This window comes from Manacus vitellinus, unplaced genomic scaffold (genome assembly GCF_001715985.3).
Source record: "Manacus vitellinus isolate BGI_N305 unplaced genomic scaffold, ASM171598v3 scaffold_0_pilon, whole genome shotgun sequence".
In the NCBI taxonomy this organism is placed as follows: domain Eukaryota; kingdom Metazoa; phylum Chordata; class Aves; order Passeriformes; family Pipridae; genus Manacus; species Manacus vitellinus.
The window spans coordinates 9328810-9344135 of record NW_021938789.1 but is presented as its reverse complement, the minus strand read 5'-3'; the positions used below and the strand labels follow the sequence as shown (position 1 = coordinate 9344135).

Genomic DNA, 15326 nt, shown 5'->3' with positions numbered 1-15326 from the left:
CTGAACGGCATATTCCAGAGGGGTGTAATCGGGGCACAGGGTCCAGTAGGAGGCCTGTCACTAGTGGTGTCCCCCAAGGTTCAATACTGGGCCCGGTATTGTTTAAATTATTCATCACTGACTTGAATGAAGGGTTTGATGCCTCCTCAGCAAGTTCACTGATGACACAAAGCTGGGAGGAGTGGCTGGTACCCCACAGTGCTGTGCAGCCCTTCAGAAGGACCTTGACAGATCAGAGAGATGGGCAGAGAAGAACTGTCTGAAATTCAACAAAGGAAAATGCAGGGTCCTGCACCTGGGGAAGAGTAACCTCATGCACCAGGACAGGCTGGGGGTCAGCCTGCTGAAAAGCAGCTCTGTGGAGGAGGATCTGGGGGTCCTGGTGACGACAAGCTGTCCATGAGCCAGCAGTGTGCCCTGTGGCCAAGAAGGCCAGTGGTATCCCACAGTGCATTAGGGAGGTGATCCTGTCCCTCTGCCCAGCCCTGGTGAGGAACATCTGGAGAGCTGTGTCCAGTTCTGGGCTCCTCAGTACAAGAGAGACATGGAGCTCCTGGAGTGGGTCCAGCAAAGGGCACCAAAGATGGAGCATGTCTAGTACAAGGACAAGCTGAGGGAGCTGGGCCTGTTCAGCCTTGGGAAAAGACGACAGAGGGGACCTCATCAATGTCTATAAGTATCTGAAGAGAGGGTGCCAAGAGAATGGAGTCCAGCTCTTCTTGGTGGTGCCAAGCAATAGGACAAGAGGCACTGGGTACAAACTTATGCACAGGAAGTTCCAGCTGAACATGAGGAAGAACTTCTTTACTGTGCGGGTGACCAAGCACTGGAACAGATTGCCCAGAGAGGTTCTGGAGTCTCTGTCACTGGAGATGTTCAAGTACCATCTGGATGCCATCCTGTGCAATGTGCTCTAGGATGGCTCTGCTTGAGCAGGGAGGTTGGAGCAGATGACCCACTGTGGTCCCTTCCAGCCTGACCCATTCTGTGATTCTGTGATTTTTGACTGAACTAGATTCAGTTGTGGCTCAAGAACAATCTTCATTTTGATCTGATGAACGTTCTTCCCAAGTGCAACTGACTGTCATTTCACTTGGAAGTTTGATTACCAAGATAACCACAGGCAAAGGATATATATTTTTCTATCAGTATTAACAGTTACACCACTACTTGCATGCTAATAACTGAATTTGATTTTTAGTAAACAAGTCTTTTGATAATATTTTACTTGCAAGTTTGGCAACTTGCAGACAAGGATTTCATACTCCAAAGTAATTTAACCAAAATTTTGTATAAAAAAAATGAGCTTCCGCTTAAGTTTTTGTATAAATATTTATTCAATCCTTTGTCTTCTTAAGAAAATGTAGTCTTACACCTCTAAATGGTGCTGGCATTATACAGACATAAAATATGGAATAGGATATGAAGCAGCCTCTTAAAAATTGAAGTATGGCCTTCACTGATGGTGCTTTGGTACATGAAATTTGTTCATGGCTAAAAATTCAGGAACTGAGGTATAAGAAAACTTTTTATTTACAAGTGTCTTTGAAGAGGAAGAATGTCTGTAGATAAAATAAACTGACTAGCTAAAAACAAGGTCGTCAAGGGGTTCCAAGGAGACATTTTACTCTGCAATGACACTGTATGTGGGCATGTGTACCGAGTGGGAGCTAAAAAAGACTGTATAAAAATCACCTATTAGTACTGGAATTTTATGCTGTCAGTCTCTTCTTTAGCAGTAATAACTAGTATCTTCTACTAGTATATTTAGTAGCAAATAAAGCTACTAAAAATCAAGTTCTCATTTGATTTTTAAAATACTTGGGATAGCTCAAATCAGCAGTGAGGAAAATCTGTTACATTTACACCTGTATAAGCAAATTTCTTGCAGTATTCTGACTGCTCTGTACTACCCATTTCGCACAAGTGAAGCAACATAAATCCATACAGAGAGAACATTTTGGGGATAAGGATGAATATACACAGCTAGAGCAAATTCAACATTGGAAACATCAATGGAATGAACTCCTGTGCTGTGTACAGCTTCTATTAAAGGTCTGACTTCAGAATATGGCATATGAATAGGAAATCCAGAGACCTGGGAGAAAGACAAAGGAAAAAAAACATGTAAGAAGAATAGGTAAAGGCACCTGAATACATAGTTTTAAAGATCTGTTTTACTGAGCATGGAAATTTATCTTTTCTATTGCTGACCTCAGGAGATGCAATAAAAAAAGCCTATTTTTTGTATTTTAATACCACCTCCCTCTTTCACATATTCCAGGCAAGCTTCTGACATTTTGCCTCTTTTATCTGGTTTAAGTTTGAAGTGAAGATGTTTAGAAACCATTAGAATAAAGTTATATTAATGAACACATACAGCAGAACTTCACTGCTTTTTGCCTCTTGGCTGGTTTTAAATCACTGTGTTCTCCTGGCTGAGGATTTGAGATGGCCAGTGTCTCCTGAGCAACAGGAACTGAAACCTCAACTCAATTTGGAACTAGCCCTAGCTGTGTGCAGTGCTATCACCACAGGTGTTCCACATGGAAAGCAGAAGGCCATTCCAACAGCCTGGAGGAAGAACACACAGCTACACCAGTGGCTGCAGTGAACACTTCAGAACGTTTTCTTCTGTCTTCAGAGAGTAAAGTAAAGAGTAGAAAACTGAAGAAAAGCATGTTTTTTGTGGGGGCTCCTGGTATGGAGCACAACTCAGCACCAGAGCCAGGTTCTTACTGACCCAACCCGAGCAGCTGGTGCTGGGAGACTGCACTCATGTTTATGTACTGACAGCAGTGGCTGCTGTGGTGCAGCAGTAAAACCAGAACAATGCAGCCAATTTACCTTTACATTCTTGGTTTTATGTTCAGAAAAAGTTTTTATATTAAACATTACAGAGAAATAAAACAGATCATCACTCCTTTCATTCTGTAAATATTGCATAGGTATAAAAGCTCCTGCGAATTTTGATAGTAGAAGAAATAAATAGCCCAGGATGCTCTTCTATACCATGGAATGGCGATTTAAATCCTAGGGATTTAAATTCTTGTACTCTGCACAAGCCATTTATGTTCACAGCTTTACCCTGTAATCTCCCAGCTGTTTTTGCAGCTCTGCCTGATGATCATCTTCTACATCTTTGCCTTGGTTTTGTTCCAGCAGTGGCAAAAAGTTACGTAGGGTAGAGGTACAATATCTGTTCCAACGAGTTGGGCGTGTTGGTCTCCATTCCATAATCTTATCTTTTAATATTTTTTCAATCCTGCAATAAGATAGACTGATTATTACAATTCTAGTATTTATTGGACATCTGAGCTGATCTCCCTTGGCAGACAGTACAGGTTCTGGGGACCATAAATGACCTTAGTTAAACTTGCTGCTGACTAGAAATGCAGAAAAGTAACTCCAACACAGCTGTGTGGTGCCTGCATGGAAGGCCAGGGGCTTACAACCCCTTTATAGTTCACACTCCTCTCATCCCTCCACAGCATTTTGCTCATTGGGAAATGGTAGAGCAATGATTGATCAGTTCTTTCTATCTGGCAATCCCTATTAAAGACGGAGAGTTAAAAAAAAAAAAACTAGAATGGTAGCTTCTGATTTTTTTTGGCCATTCTCAATTCCTAGCATTCAAAGCAGGTTTTTTAGGAGCTAGGTGTGAATATGCTTTAGTATCAGCACTGACAGCATTTGTTTTGGAGGTAGAATTACCTGCTCTGTAGTTCCACTGCAGCAGCCTTATCTGAATGCTGATAAACTAATTCTTCAGGCTAGCAATAAATAAAACAAATATTAAAATGTGCAATTTATTCTAGCTGTACAACAGTGTAACTTCACTGTTCACTTGTATTTCAGTCTTGATGCCCACAGGAATTGACAATTATATTGAAATAATTATTCCTTAGTAGAGACATGATAAAAAAAATTAACGAGATATTTGTGTGTAATGCTGCATTTGTTTTTTTTCTCCAGTAAACTTCAACAGCATACACCTTTGATAACTACAGAAATTTCTGGTTTCTTAATAACGATGTTCATACAGCTTAAAAAAAATGCCTTCTTAGCCATAAGAAAAAGTTGACATTTTCTTTATAATACCAAGCTACTACTTTAGATAGGTTTGTGTTAAAGATTTGCCCCATTTACTTCACTGTTATCCTGAGATCTTACATGGACAGTTAGAGGCCAAGAGCATTCATTCTGTATAAAACAAACTTTTTACAGTATTCCTGCTTTCATTTTTTTGAAAGCATGACTGGGAAATCTTTTTAAAAACCAGTGATATTACATAAATATACCTAAGCATATAAGTCGAAAGAACTTAGTGTCTGCTTCTTTATACCAAGTCTGTGATGTCTCAAACCCTCAAATTGAGTTAGCATAGATCCATCAATACCTGAATGCTGCTGAGACCAGGGAAAGGCAAACTTCTTGAAAAGAAAGACTTCCAGTGTTTTGGTTTGCTGACATCAAAATTTATCCTTACAGGGGAATCATATTCTTGAATATTGAACCAAATCTACAAGAAAGCAAATTTGTTATAACTTTCAGCATATAATCACAACTATGGAACACATTCCACTTACATAGCAATAAAATGCCATATAATGTTAACCTCCTGTAGCAATTTCTTTTGCTGTTTTGCCTGCTGCAAAAGTCTTTTCTGAATTATGATTAAATTCTTCCAGCAGCCCAGCCCAGTGCCGCTGAGGCTGTGATGCCTGGTAGCTGCTGCACCCCAGCACCATTGCTATTTTAGGCTTATCTTGCAGAATACAAGCAGGTGTTGCAGGCACACACAGCTCCTATGTGTACTTTGTCATCAAGTGGAACCCATGTCTTGCACTCCCCTTCTTTACAGACATCTTTTTTGGTGGGCCTAGCCCAAAGCACACAAGCATGGTAGGATTCTTGTTTAAACAATCTGTAAATAGCTACTGCTAAGGCTGCAAAATGTACCAGCAATTAATATGTAAATACTAATCAATATGTGTAAGCTTTTGTAGCAGATGTTTCTGTGTAGAGCCTTCTGGGACACAACCCAGCTGGTGCTGCCCCACTTGGATATGAAGTGTTGTGGCTCTGCTGGTGGAACCTGCTCAGAGTCACATGTAGGTTGGAGTTGGTTGCCCTGAAAGATGTTGCACTCTGCAGTTCCAGGTTAGCTGATCAGGTTGTCAGTCTTTAGTTGCTTCTTCCAGAAATTAACAAATGGCTACATTTTTCTTAACTGTAGGTTTAGTACTGCTTAAAAAAACCCCAAACAACTTGACCACTCCCCAAAATGCTTTCAGGGAAAAAACTGACACTTTTAAAATAAATGTACTTTAGAATATTAAATTCTCATCCAAAGTAGTGATCTGTGTTTAGAATAAAATACCAGAAGATTAAAATCCAAAATAAAACTCATAATGCATGGCATTCCAAAAAAACTGAGGAGCAAACTTTGAAACTCAACTTCCAGTTCTCATTCAAATAAAACTGGGGTTCTTTTTTTAAGCTTGCCTTCTGTTTCCTCATTTTCAAGACTTTCACACATCTTTCTACCTCACTATCATGTCCCTGTTTATCTCCCCAGAAGCTGTGAGGTCTGGCTTCCAGCAAAGTCAGGGAATGCTGCTGGCAGGACAGTGCCCAGGGTTTCTGTCCCTCTGAGCACAGACTCAGCTCCACCACAGTCTGTGGCCTTTTGTCCACCTGCCCTGAGCTGCACAGTTCTTGCGATCTCTCCTCTCTCCCCCCATGATCTCGGAGGGTTTCCAGCCAAACAATGAATAATATATTGTGAATGTGCACCAGTATGACTTGTGTATTTGCAAATAAATGGGAGGATTTCATGCCAGGCAGAAAATCAATATAGTTTTTGTGCCTTGTGGTGCCAGCTCTCTGCTGTGCGCATTGAACCATCCAGGCTGTGCCCACTGTTACATGGGCAACTCAAGTGACTCCTTGTAATATCCTTTATTGCTCATTTTTCAGTTACATTTCAACTGCAAAGTATTATCTTTGAGAAATGACTACTCCCCACCTAAACCATGGTAATCTTAAGATATCCAAGTTGGGAAACATGTAAGTAAAACCCAATAATGAAAATGATATTAACAGATGTCTTGATCCACCTAAATTGTGATTTAAAAATATTTTTAACTTTAAAGTAGCTGAAAACCTACTTAAGACTGAATAAAATCACTAATAATGTGATAGCTTAACTACAGTTTCAATGATGAACAAATCATGCATAAGGTAAAAAAAAGTTATTTACACTTATGTGTATAGAAATGTGACAAGACTGGGTACACTTACATTATCAGAGCTGATCAGACAGTACACATTTTGTAAGGGGCAGAAAGTATCATACTGCCCATAAAAACATCCGGTACTGGGATTCCAAATTACATACTGACTTTGTTCCAAAGTCAATACATATGCAGTTGGTCCCTAGGAAAAAAATAAAAAGTATGAGAAAGATGTTTGAAAACTGGCTGCAAAGACAATATGCTTTGTATTCTTTGGAATACTATATTTTTACTATTAAGGTTAAGATTGCTTTTTGGGGCAAACTGCTTGGACGAATTTACAGGTTCATTACAGTTCAACACTTACATAATAATGTGCTCTTTGTTATGTGGCAGAGAAATATTGGACATACACAGCCCACAAGTTAAGGTCAAATCAAGGGTTAGAGATGCTTGATACTGTATTATGAGGACAACAGCTACTACCAGTTTAAGCATGGAAACATGAGTTCAGGAAAAAAACCCAGACAATATTTATACTAAGATATACTTTCAATTTTTTATTTTCTTCTCTGAAAAGAATCAGTTCCCAGCACCAATGTTTAGATAATATCCTGGACAAACATCCCAGCAAGAAACAACTATCTATTGTTGGGAATCAAAGACTTCACAGAATACAAGTTAATACTCAGGCCGAATGAAAACATCCTCTTACCTCAGGAATGGCATTTCCAATGATAAGCCAGGCTTTTTTCCCCATACCAAGAAAATAATTACACAAGAGCACAGCATGTTCTTCCTCATCACCCGCCAGAAGATAAAGAAATTGCTAATTGAGGTGTTAAAAAAAAAGAGTCTTTGTAGGCAGTTATCAACTTACAACATTTGATAATTTTTTTTAACACTTCTGAAGCAAGCAGTCTCCTCTCAGATCTTTGCAACTGATCTTTGCATTGGTCACTGCTTCAACACACAGGATGAAGAGTGAATGCTGTGAAAATACATGAGATCTGAGATTTTATCACAAGAACCAGGGTCCTTGTCTTTTTTAGAATGACAATTTTTCAGAAAAGTTCTGAGATGATAAAAACTTAATCTATGATCAACAGCATCTGCTATTATTTTATAAGTGACAGGATTTATGAGACAGAGAGGGCTAAATATCCCATTATTGCTGACACTACATGCAATGTTTTTGCTACAGTTCCTTGGAATGACAATGATCTATTTTACATCTATTTACATCAGTCAGCATCCTTTCACCTGTGCATGACTAGCCATTATGGCTTATAACAGAAAAAACAGGAGATGTTTTAAAGCCCTAAGTATTCTCAGCTAATTGCAACATATCAAATATAAAATTTTTGGCTCACATCAGAATGAACAGCTTTTCTCAAGCTTTGGTCCTTGCTCTTTGAAATAAATGGCTCAAAGAAAAATAGACCTCGCAATAACAGAATCACAGAATAATTTGGGTCTGAAGGGACCTCAGGAACTCATCTAGTACAACCTCCCCCTGAAAATGGGCTGCTAGGATGTTACATCCCATTCAAGAGGATAAAGAACTTCTGTTTAATGCATTGCTTACGTCTGATGTACTCCATAAATCACAAATTCCAGCAAATGACACAGTATCTGGCAAAAAAGGAATCAAAGCAACATATCGAGCCACCAATTCCTGCAAGAAAACAAAAGAGAGCAAGTCACCCCTTCAATTCACAACACTACTGTAGTATTATACCAGACATGAAGAATATTGCTGTTTCCACAGATATCAATGACAAAACACAGTAAGCTCATTACAGTAGCAGCTAGCTCATTTTAGAACTTGTATCAAAGACTGATATGATTTACTCCCATTGAGGTTTGTCATAATGCTTTGTCTTTTAAAAGATAATACTCATTATTTTTTCCTATCTTTTTTTCACCAAGAAGACAAATGTTATTTTACAAAATCATTATAGTTAGACTTACTGCGTGTAACACCTAGTCCTTACTACTTTATTTTGCATGTTTAGTTTTTCCTTTACAAAAGGCGTAGCTGTACAGAAGACACACAGAGCTGGGATTTGCTTATGTGCAAGTGCACAGGCAAACACATACTTATCTTGAAACCTGTATCCCTGTATCTTTTTTAAGTACTTACTGCTGCTGTGTGAGATCTATTTGGGACGGCATCAAGAAGCTCCTGTGGTGGATTCAGAGGTTTGATATATCTGGTAATAAAAACTGTCTTCCCATCAAGGTCAATTACAGTTGTTAGGCACTGGCGGCTTGGAAACTTTGATGTACATTCAGCTTCATATTTTTCTGCTGCCTGGAGCAGTTTCTCATCTTCTTGGGTATCAAACTTCAAAAGACAGTAGAATTTATACAGAACCAGTTTTATTTACAGTTTGGACTCCAGTCTTTACTATATTCAGCCTTAATTCACCATCTACAGAAGCATAAAAGGAGCGTTAAATTCTTTCCTAATAGCATTTTGAACTTGCCTTGTAGAATAGAGTTTTGCTTACAGACATGTAGGAAAGGTCAAGGCAATAGAAAATCAGACAATTTGCATTTTTTTGCATTTAATGAATGTCCATAATGATCTATATCTATAATACCTACCTATATCTATATTAAGCTGGCTTTATTAAAGCACTGAAAAATGTAGCAGAAGTTATGGCCAAGTAAAACTGTGGGGATGAATATGTAACAACACATATTAATTCAAAGGTAAACAATAGCACTCCATTAAAACCACAACTGAGGTTATGACAACCCTATGCAATGCCAAAATATTTGCAGAGAAGGTTCAAGTGATTTTTAGATGAATCCTTATAATTCAGACTTGTCTAAAATGTTAACATTTTTAGATGAGATTTTTCACAAGCAAATGTAGGACTCAAAAGCACATATTAATTATATAACAATGACCATTATTTCCTCATGTGTTACCTAAGATGTCATCTTTTAAAGGTATTAGGATCAGTCAAAATAGTATTTTTCATCTACTTAGAACTCCCTGTATACTTCTAGTGGTGCTGAGAATTAAAGCTCATCCTTCATAATATTTTTGTTCAAAATAAACCACTTTTTGTCATTTGTTACCCTTCTTCTCAAGCTAAGCTGAGGTGGAACAGCTGGGCACTGCCCTGCAGCTGGACCTCCAGGTCAGCAGAGAAAGCACACAGTGGTGATTCTTCTCAACCATAATTAACAGCAGAAAAGTACAGCCTCTGGCACTTTGTAAACTTAAATGTAGCAATTCACTGCAAATATTGCTGGCAAATAAACAATTACTATGTCAGAGTCAAGAAACACAAAGTGCAAAAAGACTGCTGAAAGACTTGACACAAACCCAAGCTAAATCTTTAACAGGGAACAACAGGAGCATCTCAACAGATTTATTTATATTGTACCTTCTTAAGCATTTCATTCATCTACATAGAGGTTCATGAAGCAGAGCAGGAAAGAGAGGAAAAATAAGTAAAGAAACAAAAACGGTATCATAAAATTAAAAGTATGCTTAGCATCCTAAAACAGTACATAAGCATTTCAAATTTAACTACAGGTCAGGAATAGAAAGAAAGAATGGCAAATTAATTAGTTTGTCTTTGTCATCAAAAACTGAGTATCAAATTGCATCTGCAAGAAATTCGGAACATTTGCTCTTTATTTAAAGATATCAAGATTCAAAACATATACTGCATAATATTTTACAATAATTTCACCCCTTATTTGAATTTCTATAATTTTTATTTTGAAACAGTATTAGAGGCAGGTCTTTCTAGAAACAGAGATATGTTACCTTACAAATTCAGCACTTTTTTTTTTCCCAGCAACTAATTACTACATGTGAAGATTAAGACTATGAAACTCTTCAATAAATTGTTATCTATTAAAGGTACTTCAAGGCTGTTAAGTTTATATTTATGGTGTTGAGTCCTAGTAAAAATGTTATCATTCAAACTAATTAACTTTAAAAGGCATCTATGAATGCACTTTATTAATATTCTGGATATTTTGCACTGGATAGTTTCCAAGGCTATAATTTTAACAGGAAAAAGGGGTTTTAGAATGCATCATACAATTTTATATTTCTTCTGTAAAAGAAATTATGATAGACATTTCTCTCCAGTTACTCTTGTGTTTCTAATAAATGACCAGTGTAGCACTGAATTGGAAATAAATGAACTGCTGCTGTTTGTGCATGAAAAACACACATCCTTGATGTATGGATCTCAAAATTATTGCCTACTGTTACATAAACTAGCAAGCAGTGTATGCATTTTAACTACATATTATTGTTGTTAGTGTAAGACACGTCTGGTTTAGTCAAATAACTGAAAAAAATAACAGCTGCTGTTTAGAAATTATTATCTTCAAGATCTGGAAGCATGCATGAAGCCATAAATAATAAATCCTATATTTGAACAGAAGCAAGAAAATACTCTTTGCATCTGCCACCTCCTTTTTGTACACTGTTCACACTCACATGAATACTTTATTGTTTACAAAAATACATGGAAAAACTATATGCTCACAGATAATGAATGCAAATTTGCTTTCCATTAACAGTGGGACCAGATACCTGGTCAAAGTGACCTCTCATGCATTAAATGTACATCTCACCTAATGGTGCATCCAATTAAATTGAACTGGGCTAAAAATTTTGAAATAAACCAGTCTGAATTTGTATCAATGCACTCCTGTACTGGCATTCATGCCCTCTGGTATACTAAGCATTCCTATTTATATGCATCTCAAGAACTGCACCACTGGAAACAAAGAGCGAGAGTGTGATGAATTACTGATTAGTTACCTTCTCTCTGACAGACTCTCCAGGAATGAGCTGTGGTTCAATGGTAATAAACAGTGTTATATATGAGCCCTCACTCAGATTTCGCACAGAGTCATAACCCCTCTCCATTCCCAGGTTCTTTTCTTTGCTGTACCCAAGGAGGACTGGCGGAATATTCACCTTAAACGTACCATCAATCTACAACAATACAGAGAAATACTTCTCATTAGAAGCAAGAAAGCAAAAGTTCCTTCTCACATACATTTGCTACTTGTGTTCAAATATTTTATTCTTTTGATTATTGTTCTGAATTACAAAACAATAAAATAAGAGAATATGACATTTATGTTGATTAACTGTGGGGAAAACAGGAGACACCTCATTGTTAAATGTATTAATTACAACTGGATTTTAGCCTCTCCTGCATATTACAAACATTCATGTTTAATGAAATGGAAATCATACACAATACATAGAGTACCAGCCTTAAACTATTTTTCTTTCTAACAGCAAACTCTATATGGCTCTGTTTACCCCAGAAAAAGACAAAATGGCAAAATACAGGTTGCAGGACTGCGCTTCTGCAGGCAGCACCACACCAACAGGCCTTTGCCTATGCGGGATGTGGGAATGGTGCTCTAGCATCTCACAGATGGACTCCTTCCATGCAGAAGCTGCTGATGCTTCTTGGGTGCAACTGGAACTGGGTCCATTCAGCCAACTTCCCCATGGAAGTGCTCGTACAGGCTCACCAGCCCCTTGCACCTCCTCTGCCACCACAAACAGAGAATAAGGTCTTTCTGAAAGGTTGTGTGAGACAAGAGATGGCAGGCCCCACACTTGCTTGGGCAGGTTTCAACAGTGGAAGTACACAGCTTTAAGAGAAAAGCAAAAATCTAACCTCCTGATTTGTACAGAATTCAGGTAACTGCCACCAGAAAGGATATCTTCAGTGGATGGGGAAAATGAACAGATGACTCACCTGAGATGGCTCATCAAACATTTAAGAACAAAATTAAGTTTTGATAGGAGGAAACTCTAAATAAATCACTCAGAATTTCTGCTGCAGTATATTAGAACGGGATGATGAAATGCTTCATTTGCTACTGAAATTTAATTGCTGATGCACCTTGATATAACCACTGGGCTTATTATGCTTTTTCAAATTCCGTAAGAAATCCTGTTCAAATGAAAAGAATCTCTACTGCTGGGAGGATCTATACAGGCACTCACACTATGCTTAGGGAATCAAAAGCTGCAACACCTCCTAACAGAGAGTCAGGAGTACATCTGACAGGAATTTTGGAGCTACTCTGGTTTTACAACAGAAAGACCAACAAGAAGAATGAAGAACAGAGGTTGACATCAGCATGGGAAATCCTCAAAGATGGATTATTGGCTACGTCCTTCAATATGTATTGGTTAGCACTCTGTTAAAATGTCTAAGTCTGCCTGTTAAGTCTCTCAGGACTGTGAGCAGACACACTTCTCAGGCAAATTTGATTAATTCATGGAACAATTCCCTAAAAATGAGTATTGGATCTTCTTCTTTCTTGTTTGTTGACTTATAGCAACAGTGGTCACATTGTCTGCACAGGATGGCCAAAGACTTATGAAAAGACCTTCTTGCTACTTAATCTTCCCTGAAGTCAATGAAAGCTTCATTCTACAGGGCACCACAACCCTCAAACAGATAAATTAATTGATTGACTTCCCAAGCTGAAGAGAGCATATTATTAAATTATCTAGCAGAAGCAAGTGGACTAGCCCTGGTTAGATATACACTGTCCAAAATCTGTCAGCAATGAAAAAATACCATGCTTTCTTGACTCCCATGACAATTACATTCTGTTATGCCTTGCAAACAACCCAAGAAAACCACTTTGATCTCCAAGTCCTGCACTTCAATGAGACTCCCATAGACTTACCCTCCAAGCAAAGAATCCAGGAGGCTCACAGTATGCCTTAAATCACTCAAGCTTCTGAGAAGTGCCCCATATACCCAGAGAAGAGCAAATTAATGTGTCATTAGGAATGTAACTGATGTCTCAGTTTCTTACTTCATGAAGATTCTGACTTTTGTGATATGATGACTTGAACTACACACAAAAGGAACTGCCCTGTAGAAAAAGTCCTGCAGCAAGATTACAATATGACAGGACTATCAATGGAAAGAGTTCATTTCCTTAAACTAAGTCTAGGATGGGAAGCTGGACAAAAAATGCCTTTCCTGTGTGAACAACTACATGTTTTACTATTACTCCCATGACTAATTGTTGATATTTCATGAGAAAGCTTCTCTTGAAAAGGTCTAAAAATGAAGTAAAGAAGGGGTTGGGAGAGGCAAAGGTGAAAATCTGGTGATTCACAGAAAGTGTGAGAAAAAAGTTCGGTCAACTTTCCTATCACCTATCTAGGTGATATTTCTATTCCTGGTTCATCTACCTAAGCTGTGCAATACCAGAGATCCCAAAAGCCACTGAGAAAACCATCTAAAAAATCTGCACTTTTAACCTCATTACTGAAGGATGCCAGGCTGCATTGTCACTGTAGAGTATGTTTTGTTTATCTCTTCTCCCTTCAAAACGATGAACTTACAGACAAATGATCACCAAATTTGTCAAAAACCTCAGTAGTTTCAAACAATTTTCATAAAATTTTTTCACTTTCAAACAATTCCATAAAAATAAACTAACAAGTACAGAGAACATCATTAAATCGGAAATCTATTCCCAGCCACTTTCCATTGTCCAGTTCTGTACTTTAAGAGCTTTACTCCCAGTAAAAACACTTACCCTCGCTTGAAAATATATGGTAGTAAATGGAATCTTAACACATCCCAGCCAGTGTCTCTCAATACGAGTGTGGATTCCACTACCTCTTTCACGATCATCCTATTAAAAAGTTGCCCAACATAACACTTTGTGAGATAGGTTCATTTCCTTTAATCAACAATTTAATCAAGGCATTAATAAAAATTCTGTATTAATATTATTTACTCTAAGTATCAATTCCATTACAAGTACAGCAGTTATTGTTCTGCATGTCTTTCAAGCATGCCGAGTCTGCAAACGTACAGGAACCTCACAGTTCATGATACAATGTGTTTCCACTCCAGGGTTCAAGTCATGTATAACCTCTGATGGAGGATTCAGAAAAGGAGTGCACAAGAGCCTTAGACAAGGTAAAGAAGCTCTGGTCCTCTAATGAAATATTTTATTAGTACTGAGAAAAGCTTTTTGAAGGTAAAACTGTTTGAAAATCCAACTACACCCTGTGGAATGGAAACATTGTTTTCATGTGTACTGCCTACCAGAGATTTCCAAATCTTGTATGATCAGCCTAGAAGTTATTTTAAAAAATTTCTCTAGAGGCTAGAGAGACATACAAGTTTCAAGAGTGTACTTTTTTTCCTTCTGCTTCATCAAATATAATTTCGTTTTTGAGGACAGAATTCTGGTGAAATTTGTGCATTATTTATTTTTGGGTTATATTTTCAAGAATGTTGAGTGCTGCTATTTTTGTGTATGCTGAATTAACTAGGAAAGCTTTCACTGGTTTCAACAAGAGAAGGAGTTGAACACTGAGAGCTTACAAAAATTTCTTGTTCCTAGTACTTGCAATTTTTATCTCATTTTAAAAAAATAATGCATACAACATCAAGATGGTTGGTTGGTTTTATTGGGGTTTTTTTGTTTCTTGTTTTCTGTTTTTTTTCATTTCACTAAATACCGAGACAGAGCATAAAAAGACAGTTGATAATAAGTACAGGAGCTGGGATCATTCATCTGGAATTTAGTAAAAAATTCTGATTAAGGTTAAGAATAGAATTCAGATTACAATTCATGTTACTTCTCAATTTTAGTATCTCCAATTTCATTAAATAGGAATAAAATATATTACATACACGTGTTCAACTCTATCAGCAGTTCATATAGTACAAGCTTAATTTGTACAAAGGTTAACACTGTAAAGATTACTCCCTCTAACAACCTTGCAATATTGACTAGATATAAAATCATAATGAATGACAAAATAGAGAAAAGAGAGGCACAGGAAGTGCCTCAGAAAGTTATTACATGGAAAAGTCTTGTTCTGTCAACTTCAAAAAGCTCACAATATTCTGTAATGTATGCTGTCCCTCAATTATGAACTCACCTCTACAGCATCATGAAGTACTTCATCAAAAACATTAATGAAGACTTCATCTTTCACTGCCTGCAAACTGTGGGTGCTGTAGTCACCATTAGGAGCTCTGAAAAGGTTAAATAAACCAAAAAAAGTTATTTGAACAGTAC

The 15326-nt window shown here is 37.6% G+C and overlaps 1 protein-coding gene across 2 annotated transcripts in view; it reads right to left on the bottom strand.

Moving 5' to 3' along the window:
* Nucleotides 1-1335: 1335 nt before the first annotated feature.
* The window catches only part of CC2D2A (coiled-coil and C2 domain containing 2A), a 46070-nt gene continuing 32079 nt past the window's right edge, over nucleotides 1336-15326 (bottom strand). The window contains exons 23-33 of one of the 2 annotated variants that reach the window (XM_029960721.1): nucleotides 15187-15283; nucleotides 13824-13922; nucleotides 11050-11226; nucleotides 8386-8589; nucleotides 7828-7917; nucleotides 6955-7068; nucleotides 6307-6441; nucleotides 4400-4522; nucleotides 3715-3773; nucleotides 3088-3265; nucleotides 1336-2098 (exon numbers count right to left, since the gene is read on the bottom strand). In XM_029960721.1, the coding sequence (XP_029816581.1) occupies nucleotides 1910-2098; nucleotides 3088-3265; nucleotides 3715-3773; nucleotides 4400-4522; nucleotides 6307-6441; nucleotides 6955-7068; nucleotides 7828-7917; nucleotides 8386-8589; nucleotides 11050-11226; nucleotides 13824-13922; nucleotides 15187-15283 (1465 nt within the window). In that variant the 3' untranslated portion in view covers nucleotides 1336-1909. Of the gene's footprint in view, nucleotides 2099-2720; nucleotides 3266-3714; nucleotides 3774-4399; nucleotides 4523-6306; nucleotides 6442-6954; nucleotides 7069-7827; nucleotides 7918-8385; nucleotides 8590-9646; nucleotides 9668-11049; nucleotides 11227-13823; nucleotides 13923-15186; nucleotides 15284-15326 lie in introns of those variants that run through there. The other variant, XM_029960728.1, reaches the window with a different exon arrangement.